Source organism: Eublepharis macularius, chromosome 5, assembly GCF_028583425.1.
Source record: "Eublepharis macularius isolate TG4126 chromosome 5, MPM_Emac_v1.0, whole genome shotgun sequence".
Lineage (NCBI taxonomy): Eukaryota > Metazoa > Chordata > Lepidosauria > Squamata > Eublepharidae > Eublepharis > Eublepharis macularius.
This window is the reverse complement of record NC_072794.1, coordinates 31,999,122-32,023,361: the sequence shown is the minus strand read 5'-3', so window position 1 is coordinate 32,023,361 and position 24,240 is coordinate 31,999,122. Positions and strand designations below refer to the sequence as shown.

At 44.9% G+C, this 24,240-nt stretch overlaps 1 protein-coding gene across 1 annotated transcript in view; it reads right to left on the bottom strand.

The window, feature by feature from the left end:
- Nucleotides 1–24,240, bottom strand: part of LOC129330308 (adenylate cyclase type 10-like) — a 93,274-nt gene that overhangs the window by 27,367 nt on the left and 41,667 nt on the right. The window contains exons 18-22 of the mRNA XM_054980342.1: nt 23,026–23,148; nt 20,254–20,535; nt 19,104–19,439; nt 4,461–4,509; nt 1,088–1,316 (exon numbers count right to left, since the gene is read on the bottom strand). Of these exons, the coding sequence (XP_054836317.1) occupies nt 1,088–1,316; nt 4,461–4,509; nt 19,104–19,439; nt 20,254–20,535; nt 23,026–23,148 (1,019 nt within the window). The remainder of the gene's footprint in view (nt 1–1,087; nt 1,317–4,460; nt 4,510–19,103; nt 19,440–20,253; nt 20,536–23,025; nt 23,149–24,240) is intronic.

Here is a 24,240-nt window from a genome sequence, read left to right as displayed (position 1 = left end):
CTGGATTTGTGGCTGGGCATTGACCAGGTCCATCTTTTCTAAAGTGAACCACTCTCCCTTGCAAACAACCTCTCTGCTGAAATGTGAGTATATAACTACGCACTTTCACTTTTTCCGTCCCTGCTCTGGCAGTGAAATATGCATTCCTGGGTGTTGTAAAAGCCAAATGTGCATATTTTACAGAGATCAGCTGGTGTTTAGTTCTCTGCTTCTGCCGCCACCATCACCCTTTGCTGCTACCCATTCTAACTGGATACGGTTTGCATCCCTTTCTATTGTAAATGTTGGGCAGAGCATTTTGTATTTTTTGTACAATCCCTAGCAATGTTAGAAGCTTTAACAGTGCAATTTGAACAAGACTTCCCTGGGAGTGTTCCTGATTCTGAATATACCTGCTTGGAATTGCTTTGCCGATCATCGTCACCTGTCCCACAGGGAGGTTTAAGTAGGAACTGATTCTGTGGTTGGTAGCTTTTCCGGTTCCTGCGCCAAGTTCCTGGTGATGTTGGCTTAGGTTCAGCTCCCTGCTGCTTCTTATTTCATGCAGCTATCTCCATAGGGGTTGCCCACAGGCCTGGAGAAAAATGTCTTGTCCCTTCAATAAAAGCTTAATGTGAAGAAATCGGCACAGCAATAACATTGCCTAGTAAATAACAGCCTCTTTTGAATGGACAGGATATTTTTTTTTCTCCAGGCAGCTGGCAACCTTGGATAACTTAAACAAAAGATCTGTCTGTGACCTGTTGTGCCTAACCTGGCTTCAGATCTGGAAGCCAGCAAGATAGGAAAGCTGCATCTTGTTGCTTTCCTCCAGAAGATCTGTTTAGGCATTTTAGTTTTTAATTAATTGCCACTGTGCAATTAAGAACTAAGAACTGAGTTCCCAGGAGGGAACTTGCAGGTCTCGTCTGGTAGCAGGTCCTCTCGGCAGGTCTGGAAATGCCACAAGGACTGTGTAATCTGTAGTTCAGCTCTTAGAGTTTCACAGATATGTCCCAAAACTGTGTTCAGTATATCTGGGAGTCAGACCATCCTCTGACAATACATTTGATGGGGTTAGGGGACTGAAAGGGGATCTCCCACTCACCATGTAGTTGTTGGAGAGGTATACATAGGCGGCAGCACATTCCAGCAAGTAATAAAAGGCACGGACATAATTCTCAACAGCCATACAATGGTGAGATAAGGGCACAATGACAGACTCCACAATCTTCTCACAGTAACAGGAGTCCATGTTTCTGAAGTGGGTTGTTGAATCAAAAAGCCGGATGATTTCATCCAGCCTGGCTAGAAATGCCTTTTCTGTATCTTCCACTCTGGCAGAAAGGAGAGGACGGGAAAGAAGGATCAGTGGCTTCTAGACCAAGCTTCATTTCTCACCCGAACATGAACAGCAGCAGCAGCAGCAGCAAAACTTGGAGCTTTCATGACCTTATGGGAAAGTCAGGGCGCTTAGTATGTGGGAATTAACCAGGGAGAGCAAGGATGAGGCTTGCTGGCCCAGTCAGGGCCACGTAAGATGTGAAGATGTGACAGGAGCAGCCCTCTCGTTCCTAATGCTTCTGCCCCATTAACTTCTCAGAGCCAAAACACACGTTAAGAAATACCTAGGTTCAGCACGTATTCTCTTACCTCAAGGTTTGCCGGGATCTGTAGGCGTCCTGGAAGCTTAAAGTTTAGCATTTACAGAGCAGCAAAAAGGGGAAGGGAAATACAGACGCCTGTATTTTAAGCTTTAAGCTTCCAGGACGCCTTTAAGCTTCCAGGACGCCTACAGATCCTTTAAGCTTCCAGGACTTTAAGCTTCCAGGACGCCTACAGATCTTTAAGCTTCCAGGACGTCTACTTTAAGCTTCCAGGACGCCTACAGATCCCAGCAAACCTTGAGGTAAGAGAACACGTGCTGAACCTAGGTATTTCTTAACGTGTGTTTTGGCTCTTAAACATGTGTGGGGTTCTTATTTTAACAATTTTTTATAGCATATAGACAGAACCTCTAGATGGGCTCCTGGTATACATGGTTATAAGAGAACCTCTAGAGCCTCCCAGACCAAGATTTCCTTTGGGCCTCCTTCACACCATCCTCAAACTTGAAGAATTTAAGAAACATGGCAGATCATTCCACATACCATTGAAACTCATTAACTGCACCAAGAAAACTCATATTCTAGCTGAACAACAGGGATGGGCGGAAGGAGGTGGAAGCAAATACTGGTATGAAGGCACCTGATGTCATTCCACTACTGTAGCTAAGGGTCAATTTCCCCAAGATGGAGTTCACATGGTGGGGACCCCAGACTCTGGAACAGGCCAAACATCTCCTTCCCCAGACTGTTTCTATTTGGGGTAACAGAACGGGGCGGGGGGGGGGGGGGGAGGCTGGAGAGCCTTCAGCATTGTGCCACAGCCCCAATCTCAATCTGAGAGAGAAGAACATGCTAGTAATTTGTAACTGTGATGCTCGTTCACAGTTGAGTCCAGGGTTCCCAGCACTTCATGCCTTGTGAACTTTGTCTAGTGGAAATTAGCCACAAGCACACCTGGCCCTGTAAACTTTCTGATGGGAGATGGTCTGGAAACCACATGCTAAAGTAGAACAAGAGCTTGATTAGACATTTGGAATCCCATTACCCATATGGGAACAGCTGTCTTCATCACAGGACAGACAGCACTTGGCTTGCAATTTCCTAATTTTTCTATGGAATTGGCCAATATTTTATGACAATCCCTCCATCACCATGGCAGCCATTTTGTTGTGGTACTCACTACCTGTTATCAAAATCCCCAAACTGCCCATGAGTTCAACAAAGGGACCACTGCAGGTGCCTTCCGTCTGCTATAGTATATAATTCTGCCCTAAATGCTTCTGATTTGTGAAAGAAAGTTCTGTAGGAGTGTAACTATTTAATGTTTTTTAAAAAACCTGAAAATATAATTTATTGGAGATCAATCCATGAATATGACATTTTCTAGCTCTTTGAAGACATGGATTCGTAGGAGACAAACATCTACCTTTTGCTCAATTCCTTGCTATCTTGGAAGAGACATGGGCCACAAAATGATAATTTGTAGTCAGGGAATTTGTATTGGAACCTTCAAATTGTACACATCAGAGACAGTGTGTGTACTTGGCATGTATAAATTACCCTAGTTTAATAGCATAAATCTCCAAGGTACGGGATTGTGATAGCAGAGTTCCAAAAGGGTTCCCAGGTACACGGCAGGGGTGGGCAAACTCCCGGGGATCTGCCCCCTTGCCCACTGGTCACCTAGTGATCAGTGGGAGGTAGCAAGTCCCCTGGAGATACCCACCATCAGCAGGCACTCAGGGAACATCTGCCGTGCATGCACTTCCTGGGGGTGCAGCGACTTCACTACATCACTGCGCTAGCCGTGGGTACATTCCCGCGCTTTGTTTGGGGTTGATTTGGGCCCAAAACGGGCTGAATTGGCCTGTGCGGAGCATGGGAGTGCTCGCACAGCCGGTGAAGTGACGTCACCACATCAGCCCCAGGATGGGTGCATGAGGAATAACCTCATGAACAACACAAGGTAAGTACTAGGGACTCTACCCTCCTGGTGGAAAGGTAGACAGACCTGGCAACCCTTTATGTGGAACTAAATACATGTTTGGGATGGTTGGTTGCTACCAGTAGTCTCTGCACCTTAATAAATCTTGAACCTTAATAAATCTTGAATGTTATGTTCCTTAAAACAGCATAGGTGAAATACTGCATTTCCATTTCCATTCAACAGCCAGTTTCAAACCCAAGGTCCCATTAGGTGAGGTAAGGGGCATTTTAAAAATCATTTGTTTGATTTAGCCTTCCTCATCTGTACCATACGGACATTTTCATTATGCAGGGAGTTTTCTGCCCGCCAAAGAGCAATGCCTCAAATTGCCAGAGTGCTACAGCAGTTAGGGTTCTGGACTAGGATCCAGGAAACTCAGGTTCAAACTCCCATTCCACCATGAAATTTGCTGGGTAAACTTGAATGCTCTCTAAGCCTAACCTAACCCACAGGGTTGGCGTAAGGATCAAATGGAGGAGGGGAGATTGATGTACAGCCTCCTGAACTCCTTGGAGGAAAGATGGGATAAAAATGTGACAAAAATGTGATAAGTCAATCAGTTGCAACTACAACTACAACTACAACTAAATAAATGTGAAAAGTCAATCAGTTGCAACTACAACTAAATAAATAAAATGCACATACTAGCACTTTCTCATCCTTCACTACCACCAGGTACCATCTGGATAAAGGCACAGTACATCTGGCAATGAAAATCAGGCTCAAACAGAGAGCACACAGGAGAACTCGTGCATATCTAAAACTGATACCATACAATGAGATTTCAGGAATATGAAGACATGTATAAAAATGAACACTAAATCAGAGCTGATCAAAATGCTGATCCCATCTTATATCCCTGAACAGAGAAGTCTTTGCCACCAAACCTAAAGGACTCTTGCGTAGTCAACGATGTCCGGATGGCCTCTGCTGATCCTGAGTGGGGGGAAAAAGTTAAGACACATGCATTGGTCTACAACACATTCTGCCATTTCTCCATAAAGTAAGGAAGAGGGATATAATGTATAGATACAAATATTAGAAACCACTCAGCATTCACTTTAGATGGTCTTCTGTTAAATTCTCAGACGGAAGTTAAAGAGCATCTTCTCTCACTGGGTCCGAATCCAGAAAGTTTTTTTCACTCAGAGCAGAACCACAAGTGACAAAAGGCACAGATTGGACACTTGTCAGCTTCCCTCAAGTTTTGATGGGAAATGTAGGCAGCTTGGCGGAATGTTGGACAAGTGACAGTTGAAAAGTCCATTGGACAGCAGTCGGAGAGCCAAGCTGCGAGACCAGGAGGCCTACATTTCCCATCAAAACTTGAGGGAAGCTGACAAGTGTCCAATCTGTACCTTTTGTCACTTGTGGTTCTGCTCTCAGTCTTGTCAAATTCTGCTTCTTATTACAGTCCCCATCCCACATAGCTTTGATCCACACAGGTTCCATGGTCTCTCCAGCATGGACTTTTTGGTGGTCAAAGGGACCCCCCTCTTTTCTTTTTCACCATCCAACCCATCGGATTGGACTTCACTGCTAAGAAACTAACCTAGGGCACCTGTGCATCTGCATCTGTTGTGATTGGGCTTAGGGCCTTGTAATATCAAACAGGCCTCTGATTCACCTTTTCATAATCAAGCTCTGAGTTAGCCTGGAGAGTCAGGAAGAGGAGGGCAACTGAGGTGCCATTTGCTCCTTTGGATGACTGGGGAAACTGACAACATGGGATAAATAACTGTTTGTTGTTATAGCCTTTTGGTACCATCACAAAACGAGAAACATGCGAGGCAAGGGTTACATGCCAGGAGAACCAGCTAACCATGGCCAGTTAGGAAGCAAACTGGATATAGGAGAGGGAACTTTCCACACACACACACACACCCCACACAACTTGCCAGGCTTGCTCCCTCCTCTAGGCACCAGTCTCAAGCAGGAGGTGAATAAAGTAGTCTGTGGTAACCCTTAAGCTGGCAGACAGAGGCAACTTTTTTTCTTTTCTTTTGTAGTTGCAAACTTGCGCAAGATCTGTTTTTCCTAAGGAAAGCCTTAGATGGGAGTGGTAGTGGTGCTACTGGAGAAACTGATGGGATCAGGGGGAGGGAAGAAAAGAAGTGCACACACACAGATCCATAACAGCATCTATGGAGTACGTCTGGCAATATGTAGCCCCTTCATGTGAACATCTATGTCTGTAAAGCAGACAACACTAAACAGTCCAAAAAGAGCATGGAGAAAGCTTCTTTTGGAAGGAGCCAAAAGTAGTCTAAAGGTGACCCAATTTCATATTCAAATTGGCAGGGTTGCTACTAGAGATGGGCACAAACTGCATTATGAACTTCAAAAACCCATGAAAATGGCGATCACGTGATCACGATCCGGCGGTTTGTGATCGTCCACGGTCAACGAACCAGCGTTTGGAAGAGGCCTGGTTCGGTGCGTTCAGCCGCGGTTCAGGAAGCCAGACAGTAGGGCGCCAGCAATCAATTCCCCTGGAAATGGAGTTGGGGGAATGCCTGAACTCTGTCTGCGCTCCTTCTGTCGCCCTGGAAACCTGAATGGAAGCCCAGCTTACCTTGATCGTCAGGTCTTCCTTCCAACCATGGAGCTGCAAAGTGGTTACAAGTTGGGAGAAGACACCCAGGGGAGGGGGGGGGAGGGGGTGTCCTGTAGCCATGGGCACTCCAATCTCATCCCTGCAAACCCTGATAGGCAGCTCTGACGGCCAAACACAGACTTCCTGCATTGCTCAATGAGACCTGTGCTTATAAATAGCCGTGGGCTCTCAGGCTGGGTTTCACTTTCAGTGAGCAGTGGAGTGGGACAGAGCTCTTGCTTGCCACTTGCTAGCCTTTGGGGAGAGAGACAGTATAATTCAGCTTGGATTTGGGGGATAGGGATCTATCTCCTCTGGTTCCAGGGCTGCTGCCTGGCTCTGGGGCCAAGCTCAGTGGGCACACTGGGCCAACGTCAACCGGTGGCTCTAACTGTGTTGAGTGGGAGTTTCCTGGGGGCCTTGGATTGGAGAGGGTATAACTCCAAGATCCCTTTTGCAATCTTGTCCAAACTTGGATGATGGCTGTAGGAGAGCCTGCAAAAGACTCCCCGGGAATATGGGCTCTCTAAGTGCCACGGGGGCCGTTCCGCACCCCACAAACCACAAACCGGTTCGGCAACGGAAAATGTTTGTTACGGTTCACAATCTCGGGATCATCGTCAGCACCGAACCGTGAACCACTGGTTCGTTAAATTTTTTTGGTTCATACCCATGTCTAGTTGCTACTTTCCCATGTGAATGATGGAATGGTAACGTTGAGCCCAAAGAGATCTTTTCCAATGTCACCCAACCAGAAAGTATAAGGAAAGACATATGTGATAAATCCCCTAGACCCAGCTATACCATTCAAAGGCACTCTGCAGTCTCATGAGAACCCATCAGAGAAAAGCATTTTTTAAACTGTAGCAACTCTTGGTGAAGAGATACAGGGGAGATATTCTCAGCCAGTTTATAATTGCCAAAATAAGCAAGACTGAAAAAAGAGGGCTGTACTATAAGGAAATGCTGTTGTTTTAAGTATGCTCCTACTAGGTAACTTCTATATCATTAAAAAAAAAAAGATGAGCCTACCGTTTTTAAACATGTGCTTTGATAATTTAATTTCCTTGAAGAACGCAGCAGTAATTGAGCCTAAAGTGAAGAAAAGCAGATAGTATACTTTCAACGCAGTTTATCATTCAAAAAAGAAAGTAAAAGGGCTTTGTGCATGTGTGCACTTCAGGAGGAGAGATAAAACATTTTTACCTGTACTCGATCCTATCCAAGACGAACGTTGAGAAGCAAAATTAAAGGAAAAGGACCCTGGTGCTAGAAAAGAAACAGAACTCATCAGTAGGTTCAGAATAATTCTCTTTTTGAACTTTAGTCTCCTAATGCAGCATTAAATATCCTAATATCTTTAGCCACTGTTAACATCAGAGAAACTACACCAAAAGTCAGAGACCAACAGCTGGAACACTACTACTTCTTAGCTTTCCTCTTACTAAAAACCAACAGCAGCTCCAGGTAGACTTCTGAAGACCCATGTTCATGCCTGGGCATTTACATTCAAGGACAAGTTTGCAGCTGTCCCTACAAACAGGAGCATACAGTATATGTTTGGGTGTATGCACCTCTTCAACCTACAAAGATTGCTCACTTTTGAAATCATGTAGATCCTTTTCTGAAGCCGGGAGGATTTGAAGCACGGTATCTGTCCTGAGATATTATCAAGCATGTGTGGTGTATGACCAAGGATGGAGGGACTGCAAGAACACTCATCATGGGAAATAGTGCCCAAAATGCCTGCAGCAGTAGAAAGAGGCCACACTGCTCTACACAAGAACAACCCTGGGAAACTCAAATTACTGCCCCCCTGGAAGGAAGACTGTGAAATGCAAGAGGATCTTCAGGGCCAAGCATGATGTCAAAGGAGTGATCCAATGTTACAAAGCCAGGTTAGTTGCAAAGGGGTACCTAGAAGTAAAGGGAGGACTCTGATGAGACATTTGCCCCTGTAGTAAAGCACACAACACTCCTCAGTAAAGATAAGTTTACTGATCAGTGTTGCAGTAAAGACAAGAATTCAAGTTAAGCACCTAAATGTAAAGACTACATCCCTGCATGGAGAAACAGAAGAAGAACTATACATACCACATCCTTCTGGGTTTGAGCAGCCAGGCAAGTGAGGGCTCACATGCAAACTTCAGAAAAGCACCTATGGTCTGAAGCAAGCAGCAAGAATGCAGAATGAGAAGCTGAACCAGATGTTAATCCAAGAAGACTCCATGCAAGACTAAGCTGGCCCTTGCCTGTGCACAGATACAGAGAGGACAAGCAAACCTACGCCCTGACATATTTAGATGACCTGATTCTAGCATGTGAAGACTCAGGTGACAACAAAGAAGCAGTGCATCACGTGAATCAACAGATAATCAACAAATAGAGGTAGAACAACCAGGCAATGTCCCACGTTACCTTGACATTCAAAGTGAAAGGTAGAAAGATGGAAGTTATCTCCACAATGAGAAAAGTGGACTATAAATAAGTAAATAAACAAACAAACCAAAGACAAAAAAAAATCAAAGAGCATGGATGCCTGAGAATGGAGGGTGTCAAAGAGACACCAGTGCCCAATTATGTTCAGTTTACAGACTTGTGAGATACCCGGAAGGGTCAACACGTGAAACTGAAGTTAACAGCTACCAGCAATAGTGAGATATGTAGGTGCAGACTGACAGTGCAGATGAAAAGTCCTTCACGGGACACAGATTTTTCTATGGTGGAGCTGTAAACTGGTCAAGCAGGCAGCAAGCTCGAGTTGTGTTCTCCTCCACTGGACTATGGCCATTTCCACACATCCTTAAAGGAACAGCCCACTCGCCAAACGCTGGCAGTTTTTCTCCTTCACTCCACACGTCCTCAGTTTCAAAATGGCAGCAGGCTGTTTGGCTTCCATTTTTATTGAGAACACAATTTCCTGCACTTTCCTGCATCCCTGAAAAGACGCCCCCAAAATGGAAGCCAAATAACCTGCTACTGTTTTGAAATCAGAGACATGTGGAGTGAAAGAGAAAAGCCGCCAGCGTTAAAGGGAGGGGGCCATCCCTTTAAGGACATGTGGAAATGGCCTATGTCTCACCTGCCCAGGCTTGTCAGGAAGTATTCTGGCTACACCTGCTGGTGAAAGCACAGTACAGCCACAGCCATACAAATCCTGGAAGACAACCCAAGTTGCATTAAGCTTTCACAAACAGAGAAAGTCGATGCATGTACCAAGAATATTGATGTGAAACATCACTTGGTGAAAGACATGCAAGAGGTTAACCAAGGTGATTTATTGCCCTACAGAAGAAATGCCAGCTGAAGCACTCCCCAAACCACTTCCTAGAGAGTCCATTTCCAAGCCCTACAAGAAAAGATTAATCTTGCTGATTTAGGCATGCAACATTGAGTGGAAGTAGACATTGCGAATTACATGGGAATGCTCAAGTGCACGATTATATATGCAGTCTTCAATTCACATGCAGGCTGTTCATGCTCTGCACACGTGAATGCTGCTTTCATGGGAGCTCCCTTCATGTGATTGCATCGACAAGTGATTCTGGAGGGCAGAGTACCAACTCAGCTCTGTTTTCACTGTGAGAACAAGCACTGTAGGCTCCTTTGACTTGCCAATTTGCGTTTCTTTAAGGCATGAGAAAGTGTCAAGATCTGCATTTCAATGAATGGATGGAGGGAAACTGGGATACGTTTAGCAGTTGAGAAGGAACTGGAATTGATATGTATTCATGTGGAGCAAATTGAAATGTGAGCGAGTGCATGGAAAGCTGGAAGGGGGACAGGTGAAATTAGGTTCAACTGAGCATCCCTAGTTACTTAGTAACATGTATTTCCACCCATTGCTGAGCAGTGTTGGAAGTGAAGGATTGTGCAATGTCCCTTTGCACCAAGCAGGCCAGTACTTCAGAAGGGGCAGTAGAGCTAATAACGTCGTCCTCTGCATCCTTCCTCTTGTCTGGTGTGCTGTTGTCTCTGTTACTCAGAATGCTATTCTCAGAGCCAAGCTACAAGTAACGCCTTACACAGGTTGGACACTTGTCAGCTTCCCTCAAGTTTTGATGAGAAATGTAGGCATCCTGGTTTTACAGCTTGGCTCTCCATTACAGCTGCAAGACCAGGATGCCTACATTTCCCATCAAAACTTGAGGGAAGCTGACAAGTGTCCAACCTGTGTAAGGCGTCACTTGTAGTTTGGCTCTCAGGGTCAAACCACACGAGACAAGATACACTTGAATTACACTCAAATTACAAAATACACTCAAATTACCCATGTAATTCGAGTGTATTTTGTCTCGTGTGGTGAGACCCTCAGGGAACTTCCTTCCTTCCAGCTGCTTCCTTCCCTTCCTCTCTTTGTGCTCTCTCTGACCTCCATGAGACAAATGTGCACTCTGAGTTTCTTTCCATCTTAGCTTAGACGGATAGGTAGAAGGCCTCTCTCTCTTTTGTTATCACAGTATGGATTTATTTAAGAACAACAATATATTTCTTAAGGCAACAAGCCTTGCATGGACTTTATTCAAAAAGCAGCCTCTCCCTTCTTTTAGCGCACAGCCAGCTCCTGCTAACAATGTACACAATGTGTGCATATATAATGCAAATATCTCTGCTGTTCCCTATGCGAGAAACAAGTCAGGAGGACATTTCCCTAAAGATATGACATTCAAACGAACTGTGAGCATCCAGAAGTAAAGAGGGCGTTGTCCCCCTTTAAAGGAGCAATCTGGACTGGGGAAGGAAATATTTAACTCTCTCTCTGAATATTCTTACAATTGGAAATGTCCTTCCATCCAGCTAACACATATATGCCCCCCCCACACACATCATGCTTAAAGAGGCCTGGGGGCCCATTTCCAGGTGGGGGACCAGGCTTTTGTAAGCATTACAGCCCTGATCCATATCACTCTCACACAGTCTGGCTGCTTCTGAGAGCTCAATTTCACATCTGGGAATGCCAGTAGAGATCCCCAGCATTGCATCTGTTTTGGCCATCAGTATTTAGATTTGCTAAGGCAAGCAAGCAAAAATGATGCTCAGAGCTGCATCTTTTTAAATGTCTAGCTCATAACTTAATGGCATCTAAAAGGCTATCTTATGGTTAGTCAGGGCTTTTTTTCAGCTGGAACGCGGTGGAACGGAGTTCCGGCACCTCTTGAAAATGGTCACATGGCTGGTGGCCCCACCCCCTGATCTCCAGACAGAGGAAGTTTAGATTGCCCTCTGCACTGCTTGAGCGGTGTGGAGGGCAATCTAAACTCCCCTCAGTCTGGAGATAAGGGGGTGGGGCCACCAGCCATGTGACCATTTTTGCCGAGGGCGATTTAAACTTTAAAAAACTCCCCCCTTGTTCTAGCTAACCCAAAGTAACGTCATTGTGCAGTCCTGAGTTCCATCACTGAGTTCCACCACCTCTTTTCCCTGAAAAAAATCCCTGGGGTTAGTCAACCTAAACAGTCGGGGCAGGTTTGACAGGATCCTGTCCCCCCGAAAAACATATGCAGAGGATGCAAATGTTTACAAACCTGCATTTGCTGCATCCACACTCAACATTGTTAGGTGAACACTTTGAAAATTTAAATGGGGGTCTTGTGGTACCTCAGAAAACCACAGCCCACTCCCTCAGTTCCAGTGAACATGATGGTGACATTTTAGAGGAAGCATGGAAAGAAGCAAACACCGGGTTCAAGAGGTCTGGAAATGTAAGCATGACGGAAAGAAATGTAATTATATAAAATTCAAATCTATATTTCCTGGACCTTGACCCTATTCTTTTTTCTTTTAATCCTGTTATGTAAAATGTCTGATCCATTGCACCTGAAGAAAAGGGCTGAAGTCTGCAAAAGTTCATACTGGAATTAATTTTGTTAGCTTTTAAGAGGCCACCTGTTTATTTTTGCTGCAAGAGACTGAGTTGTTGCCTTGCTAGACAACAAACAGGACAGAGTGCTCAAGGTCATCCTCTGATGTTGCCTCCTGGCACTGGTATTCAGAGGCTTACTGCCTCTGGATGTGGAGGCTCCCCCCCTTTTTAACTTTTCAAATATTTTATTTTAAAATATAAATAGAGAATTATCAGTACAAGTAAAATAAATCTTACAGGTACCGTTTTAGTTATTAGATACAATACCATATGCGTAAACCTTACATATAACTATATAATTTTAGCTGCCATTATTTATGAAGTTTATGAAGTCTCTTCTCATTTGAGGAATCTGCATTTCGCAAGACTGGCCGTCAGCCCCAAACCTCCAGAGATGTGCAAAGATCTTAAGACAATAGAGTCTTCCAGGAGTTCCTGATTTAATCACCTCCACACCCTGCCGATCTACCCTTATCCACTCTCCCATTCTGTGCTACTTATGGATCATCAATCAGCCACTCATGGACACCACCTGTCCAGCTGTACTGGATCATCAAACACCTTTTTCCTTTTAGTAACACCTAGGAAGGTGTTACTAAACCTTTCCCGGTTTTATTGTCTCTCCTCTGGAGACAGCCATTAAGTTATTGTTTTTGGACAGAAGAGGCCATCTTGCCCCAGGGTACATTTCAGAGTATAATTGGGCTGCCCCCAGCCTTGTATGTGTGTTCTGGACCCACTCATCCTTGGACTGCATGTCTGAACCCCCTTCTTGCTGCAAAGCACTGGTTGCTCAAGCTGCTCTCTTCTACAGACATCCTCCTCTTCTAGACTGGTAACTATAACCATCCCTGTAACTGGTTTATGAATTTAAAAAAGACTTTTTGTTAAAGTACTTAAGTGTTAGGAGGCTCCCTGGCTGTTCAGATTATATTTTTAGATTGTTTCTGGAGGATGCTAACCCCCAGTTTACAGTTTGCTGTGCAAATTTTCTTGCAGCAGCCAGTAAAATCTGCAATGATATGTGCATGGGACCTAAATTTTAGCCAATTTTCTTTTTTAAATATCAGCTCTGGTTTCAATGGTATACTATATCCAGTCATGTCAAATATGTGATTCAAGACCGATTTACAACATTCTTCTAAAAGGGAGCATTTCCCCCAGCAATGTGAATAAGTACCTGGTTCGCCACATCCTTTCCAACATAAAGGTGAACTTTTGAAGTATATAGCAGCTAGTTTGGGGGGGGGGGGTAAGATACCACCTAGTTATTATTTTATATGATTGAAGCTTGATATTTACTATTGACGAATTGAGTAGTTTTGACGACCATATTGTCTCCCATTGTTAAAGTATTATCACAATCACGGAGCCATTTTTTTGAAAACTTAAATTTTTAGATTTAATGACCTGTAGAGGTTCCCCTTTTAAAGCCATCTGTGTTCAAAGCCATTACTAAAATTGACATGGTTGGGGGGTGGGTGGCGAGGGTTCCTTTGGGGCCAGACGCGTGCTGAGAGAGCTCTGTCCCTCCCAACTCCCAAACCTTCATTAAACAGCATACAACGAAACAGGATTGACAAAAAATATGCATAATCCATCACAAAAAAGAGGAAAAACAACTCCAAAGTGACAAGGAACCTACAGACGTTCTTTTCGACTGTTAAAGAACCGGTGCTAGCAGACAGCAACAGGGAAGAAACATCCAAAATGGTGGACGATCTTTTTAACGATGCCACAGAAAAGGTAAATCAAAATGAAATAGCTTTAAACCCGCAGCTAGCAAAACTGAGACAAGACATTATTCTGTATATAACTAATCTAATCAACCCAATGACTAATCAGCTTGCCGAAATAAAGCTTGACTTGCAAACTGTTAACCAAAAAGCCGAGAAAGCTTTAGACTCTAGTTTGCAGTCTCAGAAGGTTGTAATTGTTATGCAAAAAGCAATTGAAATTCAACAGGACAGAATTCTTAACCTCGAGGCTGCAGCCAGGAAAAATCGCTTTAAGCTAAGGGGGCTTGATGTATCAAGTACCCATAATGAAGATCTCACAATGCTCCTTTCAAAGTGGCTTGCAAAATATTTTAAGCTGGAAAATGAAACAGCCCCGCTCATTACTAATGCTTACTGAGTCGGCAGAGTATTACAAGCTAAAAGTAAAATGATCCCAACAGACGTTATTATTGAAATACCAAATCAAAGCATACAAATGAAAATATTGGAAGAAGCAAGATTAAAAGGATCAATTCCATATGAAGGCATGCCAGTCTACGTATTTGTGGATCTCCCAAAAGAAGCTCTTGCTAAAAGAAAAGAATTAAAGCCTATAACTGAAGTGCTACGAAAGACCAACACTTGCTATAAATGGTTGAACTACACTAAGCTTTTGGTGATATATCGTGGAAAGCTGTATGTTGCTACAGACACAGACACAGGAACAGATCTTTTAAATTCTATTGAGCTGGAAATTCCTATGGAAAGAGAAATGAATAAATCCAATCAGAAAAGGAAATCAGTTGACCTGCTTTCACCACAGAAAGAGAGCAAGATTCCTATCAGACATATTTGATGTTCCCTTTTATGCCTGCAAGAACTTTAGGAGGAAATTTAAGCATACTTTTATATATATATATAGTTCGTTATAATACCCATTGATCGCCTTAAAACAAATGAAGGTTTGGGGGAAGGGAGGTTACAGTCCTCTCAGCATAGCTCCCCCTGTTTTATAGCTCTACCTTTTTGGGGGGGGGTTAAGTAGCATACCCAAAATTGGTGTGTGAAGTAACACACTAATTCAGTAGAGCTATACATATAGCTAATAGATATTAATATATTAAGATTATATACTTTAATTATCAATCAAGATGCAAGGTTTACTTTTATGCAAAGGGGTAGTAAGGGTTAGGGAGGGGTGGGTAGGTGGCTTAGGAAGTACATAATTAGTATTATAATTCAATTAATAATCATCTGAATAAAATATTTACAAGTTAAGTGGTTAAAGTAGATTTAAAAGAGTAAAAAAGGTAAAAAGATTGGCTTCAATATAAATCATTGTTGTATTAATAGTTAATAATTAAGAGCAAAACATTAAATTTCACTATAGTTATTTAGTATGTTTATAGCATATTAACAGTAAAAGAAAACAGAATTTTACTTTGGGAAAAATAAACAATGATCTGTATAATAAGGAATATTTTTTAATATTCCATTCATCTATTTGTTAAATCTATCTTCAGATGTAATGCGGAAAATTTCTTTCATCGTTGTTATGGTTATAATACTATTGTTATATGTTAGTTTATTTGTTTAATACTAATTTTAAAAAAAATTTAAATTGACATGGTTGAAAGTGACCCATCTCTCCTATCCCTTTTCTTCCATTGCACCAAGCTTTCCTTTCTCATGCCTAGGAATAGTAAAAGGAAATGGGAGTTCTGGTACCGACATTGGGGCCATCCTCTCTTGGCTATGCAGCGCTCCCTCAATCATGCCCATGCAGGCAGGAAACAACAAGCCACCTATGGAATCCACAAGAGGATGAAGGCAGCAGTCTCTCCCTGCTTCTGTAGGAAAGCCCATTTTGTGTCACTGGTATTGTGAATCATTTGGTAATGTAACAGGAACCATGTCCTGAGTAGAGATGGGCACGAACAGCAATACAAACAAAAAAAAGCCCAATCTGCTGTTTGCGAACAAGCTGTTCATGAGGCCCCATTCTAGATGAACAGGTGGTCGATACAAGCCTTGTTCGTTGCTGTTCATCAAGCCAGACAGTCTGGCACCTGCAATCAATTCCCTTGGCAACTTAGGCAGGGATTGTCTGAACTCTGTCTGAACTCCTGCTGTTGCCCTGGAAACCCCAATCTAAGCCCAATTTAGCTTGATAGGCAGGTCTTCCTTCCAAGTGTGGAGCTCCAAATTTGTTACAAGGGAGCAAAGAGCAGGGGGGAGGGGAGCTCCCAGCTCTGGCTTAGTTTGCAGACAGTGGAGAGGACGAGACAGGTGCTGTTGGCATTTTGATAGAGAGAGTCAGGTTTCTGGGAGTGGTGCAGTAGGGATCTTGACCAAACTTGGATGATGGCTGGAGGAGAGCCTGCTGGCCCCCACGAACAGCCAACCACGAACATGTTTGTGAACAGGGCCATATTCGTGGTTGTTCATGAGCCCCTGTTCGTGGATGGCAATGAACAACGACCATAATGTTCGGGGTTTTTTTCTGTTTGTCCCCATCTCTAGTCCTGAGTGAAAATTCTCAAGGTTAATGCAGGATCAAGAGATGCACATTTTCCTTCATCTTGTGGAACTCCAAAATAACGCTATTTAGCCCAAAAGGTTTAAGCTAGCTGGTCACAGCTCATTCTTTACTTTCCCAGTAAACCAGCACTCAAGGTTTCCATCAGCAGTGCCATTCATCCACCCATCACATAGTTCCAGTGTCCTTTTGGGAAGGGAGTTTTACCTTTACTTTGCCTGTGGAGAATGACTGGCAGCTTTGACACGAATACCTCGTTTGAAGCATCAGAAACGCGTTCCTCCGAGTCTGTCAAATAGAAAAGGTGCTGATCTGAACATTTCTTGTGGTGGTATTTCACAACTAGGTCACAAGGCATGAACTCCCCCCCCCCCCACCCCACAACCCTGCCTTTGGGGCTAAACTTTTTGTTACAAGACATGTGCTACACAACCATGATGGCTTTTCCGTTGCTGCAAAGCTGTGTCAGGAAGGGGCAGGACAGGATTAAGACTTTGTTTACTGCCTTCATTTATAGTCCGCTAGTCAAGGCAAGTTACAGAATGAGAAGACAATGCAATAAAAACAATATAAACAAACAATTCAATATAAACAGGACAACACATCCGACAACCAATGCAAGAAGAAAACTGCTCAAAACGTTTCAGGAAAGGAAGTAAGAATCCTTTTTACAACTCTATAGTTAAAACTCTGTTTTATTACAATCCTATTCCTTTTATAAAAAAAATCTTATTCTGACTGATTCTATTTTGCTACAACCTGATAGTGCAATCCTAAACAGAGTTACACTCTTTTAAACTCATTGAAATCAATGTGTCTAGATGGGTGTAATTCTATTTAGGATTGCACTGTTATTCCTTTAGTAAGTCCCCTTAGACATGCTGAGGTCCTATGCTATATCCAGTCAGAGGCCCTTAGCATTAATATAATAATCTTACTATATAATTGAGTAAGGCCACCTCCCACTTTAACCCAGCTGGTATTAGGAGCGGAGAAGGTGGCAATGCCCACCCACCCCACCTTAACCCAGCTGGTAATAGGGGTGGAGCAGATGGCAATGCCCACCCCCTGTCTTAACCCAGCTGGTATTAAGAGCGGAGCAGGTAACAATGCCTAACCCCTGCCTTAAACCAGCTGGTATCAGCAGCGGAGAAGGTGGCAATGCCCGCCCCCCTTTGAACCAGTTGGGATCAAGAGCAAAGCAGTTGGCAATGCCCATCCCCTGCCCTAACCCAGCTGGTATTAGGAATGGAGCAGGTGGCAATGCCCACCCCCCTTCATCCAGCTAGGATCAGGAGCGGAGCAGGTGGCAATGCCCACCCCCCTTCAGCCAGCTGGGATCAGAAGTGGAGCAAGCATCAATGCCTGCCCCTTGCCTTAACCCAGCTGGTATTAGGAGCAGAGCAGGTGGCAATGCCCACCCCCACCTTAACCCAGCTGGTATTAGGAACAGAGTAGGTGGTAATGCCCCCCCTGTTTTAATCCAGCTGGTATTAGGAGGAGAACAGATGGCAATGCCCACTTTTCTCCTTAATCCAGCTGGTTTTGGGAGTGGAGCAGGTGGCAATGCCCACCGTCTGACAACCTAGCTGGTATTAGGAGCGGAGCAGATGGAATTTCCCCTCCTTCCTTAACACATCTGTTATTAGGAGCCGAGCTGGTGGCAATGCCACCCCTGACTTTAACCCAGCTGGTATTAGGAATGGATCACTTGGCAATACCCACCCCTCCCTTCACCCAGCTGGGATCAGAAGCAGAGCAGGTGGATTTGCCCACCCACTGCCTTAACCCAGCTGGTATTAGTGACAGAGCAGGTGGCAATGTCCACCTCCCGCCATCACCCATTTGGGATCAGGAGTGGAGCAGGTGGCAATGCCCACCTTGTACCTTCACCTGGCTAGGTGCAGAGAAGGAGGCAATGCCTTTCTTCCCTTCACCCAGCTGGGATAAGGAGCAGAGCAGGTGGCAATGCCTGCCCTCTTCAATCTACCAGAATAAGCCACTGAGCAGGCGGCAATGACCACCCTGTCTTCACCCTGCCAGAGTCAGGAGCCAAGCATGCAGCAATGCCTCCCCCCCCTTCAACCTGCTGCAATCAGGAGAAGAGCAGGTAGTAAAACCCACCGCCCACCTTCACCTGTCAGGATCAGGCATGGAGTAAGAGGCAATGCCTGTTCCTCCCTTCACCCACCGGGGAGCAGGTGGCAATACCTAGCCCCCTTCATCCAAGTGGGATCAGGCTCAGAGCAGGCGGCGACGCCTGCCCCCCCTCACCCACCTGTAGTCAGGCACAGAATAGGAGGCAATATCCCCCTTTACCTGGCATGTATCACACATGGAGCAGGTAGCAAAGCCCACCACCCCTTCACTTGGCCAAGATCAGGCAGATCAAGTGTGGAGTAGAAGACAATGCCCACCCCCTCCTTCACCAGCTGGAATCAGTGATGGAGGAGGAGCGAATGCCTGCCTGCCTGCCCTCCCTGTTCTCGAGCCCATTGTATTTTTTACCCACAACGGGCTTTGTTGCTAGTCTGGAATAAGTTGTTACTACCCCTAAATACCCCTTGTTATTGCTGCCTCATGGAAGGAAGGAAAGGGTTCACTTCCCTTCAAAGCTTTCCTGTTTTGTTCACAATCCCTCAGCAACTTGGCAGTAACGGTGAGCATAATTAGGCGAGCAGCAGCAACGGTCCCCATCTCAACTGCTTCTGGCGATAGTCAAAGTCTCTCCCCATTTCTGAGGTCTCCTGGACCCCATGACCAAGGGCAGCCCTCACAACATCCCCACAGACTTGTGACAATGAAGAACTTTACCTGCGGTTAGAATCATGGCAGAAACAAGGTCTGAGGCAGCCTCGCTCACGATATCCCTCTCTGCCTCATTTCTAAGCTCCTCCGAATCTATTTTCCACAGCATGCCATCCACAGCATAGCGATGGAAAGCAATGAAATCCCCTTCCCCACAGTACTTGCATTGGTGAGCATCGCTTTCCAGATAGCTGGCACACTTGAGGTGCAAAGCTCTTTTCTGGCTCTTGAGCCAGAGCTCATAGGCTGCTTCCTTCAACAGCGGAGTGCAGAAACCCATTAATTTGCACTGCATCACTGCCTCCTCTTGCTTGATCCGATAGGCAATGACTGACGCAAGATCTGAAAGACAAGTTGCTGTTCGGCCTCAGTGTCAAACTGGTAACTTCCACCCACCTACCCAAAGAAATCTACTGTGATGAGAGACTAAAAGGGTTTTTGTAAACAAGAACAGCTAAACTCATTTTATTGGGTAGATTCTAAGCTGTTTTTTCAGCCCAAACCTAAAGGCATTCATATTCCGCCATGCTTTACAAGATGGGGACAGGGAATAATCCTGCCTATATGATAAGGCTCATTTAAGATACATTTATTACCAGCGGCGTATCTATGTATGAACACACATGAACACATAATAATAATAACAACAACAACAACAACATTCAATTTATATACCGCCCTTCAGGACAACTTAATGCCCACTCAGAGCGGTTTACAAAGTGTGTCATTATTATCCCCACAACAATCACCCTGTGAGGTGGGTGGGGCTGAGAGAGCTCCAGAGAACTGCGACTCGCCCAAGGTCACCCAGCTGGCTTCAAGTGGAGGAGTGGGGAATCGAACCCGGCTCTCCAGATTAGAGTCCCGTGCTCCTAACCACTACACCAAACTGGCTCCGCCACTGGTCTATCAAGATCAGTATTGGTTACGCAGACTGGCAGCGACTCTCCAGGGTCTCAGGCTGAGGTCTTTCACATCACCTATTACTGAGCCACTGCCCTCTCGCCATTTCTTTTGATCCTGTCCTTCCTCTAAGGAGCTCAGGGAGGCACATACCGTTTTGTCTCCTGTTTTAACTCGAAATGCACACTTTAGGATCTTTCTGCATAAGCATTTGACTTGCGCGTTTTGTACAGCTTCCTAAGAAGGGACCTACCTGACTCTCCCTTAGCTGCTGTCTCAATAAAAGGGCAGTTGTAAAGTTCTTGGGAGAATACACCCATTGTTTGGCCACTCTGCTGCACTTTTCCTTCAACAAAACACTCAAAGATACGGGATTCCACCAGGGCTGCCAGCGTCTGGTTCATCTTCATCTTGGTCCAATCTGGGAGGATGTGGAGGAGCAACTCCGTGCTGAAAGTCACACCAATGATAGCTGCACATTTCACCACCATCTGTTCCGAAGGTGTCATGTTGTCTAACTCAGCCAGAGCAATCCCTACCCAGAAGAAAGTCAAGTCATGCAATGAAGACAGGAAAGCATTGGGGAAGGTTAAGAACACATCAGAATTTTGGCAGCCACGTGGGAACCAAAGAAATCAGGTTATACAAAGAGTGTTGGTCTTAGCTGAGAAAAGAGCTGAGTCAGAAAACAGACTATGCTTGTGTTCTGATTTTCTACATGGTGCCAAAACTGGGCAAAATGCCATACTGGATGCAACCAGTATGTAACTAGACCAGCAGCCTTCTGCAGGAACCATTTAGAATGAAATAACATTCGTAACAGCAGATCCAGTCAAGGGCGGACTGGCCATTTAACTTACTGGGAAAGTTCTGGTGGGCTACTGTCTTGGAGGGCCATTGGCAGCCATGAGCAAGCAGAGTCAAGCGCCAGCAGTGCTGCCAGTGCTGCAGAGGCTGCTTGACTGAGACATTTCGCCAGCACTGATTTGCTGTTTGCTTACTCACTGCCTACTCCTGCACTGCCACCAACCGGGAGGAGGCAATGGGTGAGCTGATATCCACCATCAGCTTTGTAGGCTGAGTCTCACCTAGATGGGAGTCTCAGTGTTGGCATGCAGTGCCATAAAAACCACTCCGCTTGGCTTGCTCCAGTGCCCTTCTAACATCCCCGTCCATACCCTGAACATGGTTTCCAAGCATTCCCACCTTATTCAATACAAATGCACTTTTCCTCTCCTAGATTGAACTTTGGAGAAAACAAAACTGTTCTGTAAGGTCTTGGAGGAGATGCATTAGGTACTTGAAGGACCTCCCTCCATACTATCCATCCTGCTAGTTAAGATCCTTTTCTCAAGCACAGCTCTCTGCAGAGACGAGGTAGGAGGCAACCAGAGACAGGGCTTTCTCAGAGTTTCTCTAAACACGTTACTAAGAACCTAGGCATGCTCAAGTGAATCTCATTTCACATGTCCCCCCTCCAACTTTCTATGCACTCGCTTGCACAATCACACTTCAATTTGCTCCACATGAATTCATTCATGTTTGATATCAACTGCTAAGAGTATCCCAGTTTCCCCCATATCCATTCATTGAAATGCAGATCTTGACACTTTCTCACACCTTAAAGAAATGCAAATTGGCAATTCAAAGGAGCCTACAGTACTTGTTCTCACAGCAAAAACAGAGCTGAATTGGCGCTTTGCCGTCAGGGATCACTTGCAGGTGCAATGACACAAGGGAGCTCCCGTGAAAGAGGCATTCACATGAGCAGAGCAAGAGTAGCCTGCACGTGAATTGAGGACTTCACATACAATCCTGCACTTGAGCATCCCTAGGTACTTAGTAACGTGTAGAGAGACTCTCATTGTGGCACCTAACCTTTGGCATGCCCTCCCACCTTTGAGGCTGACCTGATGCCTACTTCTTTAGGCATCAGGGCAAAAACACTTTTTTACTCAGGCTTTTAACTGGGGAGTTCCATCATTTAAAGCTGTTTTTATGGTCTCCTTCTAATCAAATGACCGTTTTCTGATTCTTATTCTAAGCTGCTGAATGTTGTTTCTAGGCCCCAGCTTTTTATGTTGATGGTTTTTGTAGCTTCTTCTCATTCTGTTTTACATGTTTACTGAACTGTTTTACTTGTCTCAAACAAGTTTCTGGAGAGATGGAATTTTCTAAATCAATAAATATTAAAGAAGAGCTGCCTTAAAAGAGAACATTTCACAGAACTCAGTGCAGCTGCTGAAACGGCTTTGCCTCATTAAGTTCTGTAATCCCTGTGACATGTAGCAACACTTACTCCTTGCTTTGGCATTTATCACATCAGAGGTTTCTTGTTTTTTGCCAGTCAGTGCTGTGGTGGAACAATGATGGCAATCCTGACACGATAACACACACCACGCAGTTAGTATTAGAGCTATGTGCTGCTATCAGCAGCGGTGCCAGGGTTTTCGGTGTTCGCAGCTGGCTGGCAGGCCGGGCGCCCCCGCACGTGCACAAGCACACACGCACAAGCACACACACGTGTGACGTCATCACGGGAGCATGTGCACCGCCGGCCCGATCGCCGCAACAGGTGGCAGGGACAGTGCGTGGGTGGCCTCCGAGCTCTCCCGCTCAGTTGCTTGCACTGCTGTAAATGCCTGCCCGCAGCTGCTGCGCCCGGCTGGGGGGGTGTGCTGGCGGCAGCGGCGGGGTGGGGCAGGAGGGATAGGAAGCTGCAGCTCTGTGGCGCGCGCTTCTGTCCTCCGCGCCTCCTCCGGCACTCCCTCCAGCACCCCACACCCTGAGGCCACCGCCTACCTGGCCTCAATGGGCTCACTGGCCCTGGCTGCCATGTGGAGGATCAAAGGCGAGCTTAACAAGGCCATTTTTTATTTTTACTAGAGGATCCGCATAAGGCCACCAAAACAACACCAAGGCTTACTTAGTATTGAGAGGTCCTTATAATTTTTGTACTGGTCCTCCAAATAGAGCTCTGACATGTTACTTTAGGAGACCAGGAATCCACGCAAACTGGCCTCACCTTTTAATATTGGAGGGAGCATTATGTTGTGCAGCTTCACATTCTGCTTGACAGTACAAATGAACTCGTCACTCTCTGAGTAGTCTACGTTAGTGGAGTCTTGAGGCTTCAGAACAACAGTGGCTTCATGGAGGAGGAAAAGGAAGAAGCAATATGGGAACAACAGTTCATATGGTGTTTTCAAAATATATGATTAAAAAACCCTGAGTTCGATCCTGGCAGAAGCCAGGTTCAAGTAGGCAGCTCAAGGCTGACTCAGCCATCCATCCTTCTGAGGACAGTAAAATGAGTACCCAGTTTCCCGGGGGTAAAGTGTAGATGACTGGGGAAGGCAATGGCAAACCACCCCGTAACAAAAAGTCTGCCAAGAAAACGTCGTGATGCGACGCCCCCCCCATGGGTCAGTAATGACTCGGTGCTTGCACAGGGGACTTTACCTTTACCATTACCTACCCCCGGGGCAGCAGAGAAATTTAGTACCATAACAAAGCACTACCCTTTGCTCAGGAGGGAGGTATGTGAGATCATCGTTATGGAGAATGAGCAAATAACAGTGTTCTATGCCTGGCTGTATGCTATGCCAAAGAAGTTTTCAAATTCTGTTCTATAAGTTCACAGTTAAAAGCAATACAGTTATGCAAGTCTCTTCTATTTTGTATAGCCTTGCTCCATGTGTGGTGCTTGTTTGGATGTTTTCAGAATTTGGGGTGGGATGGGGAATGGGTAGGGTGAAGTGTTTTTGCCTGGAGGTCAGGGGAATGAATGAAAACTTGGGATTCTCAGAGCAGCCCAAGTCAATGACTTTTAATGCAAAAAGTTGCTATTGTCAGCCGAGTATCCTAGTCAGCACAGCTAAGTGTGTGAATGCATGTTGTGGAGATAATAAACTTACATGGAGTTTGCTTTTACTTTACTAAGGAAAATAAGACTCCTTTTATTTTAGGAACTCCACTTACGATAAGAAAGAGAAGAGATAGGATCTAATTTATTTATCTAAACTAGGATGCTGGTGGGTGCAGGAGTTTATTTATTTATTTATTTTACATTATTTAGAGTCTGCCTTTCTCACTGAGACTCAAGGTGGATTTCACAGTGTGAGTTACTACACTCAGTTTCAAGGACATTTCAATAAACAATGTAATAGGGTCTATACATGCAAATTTGCAAGGATTTCTAACCAGCAGAAATCTAGTTCAGTGTTGGGAAAAATGCTGA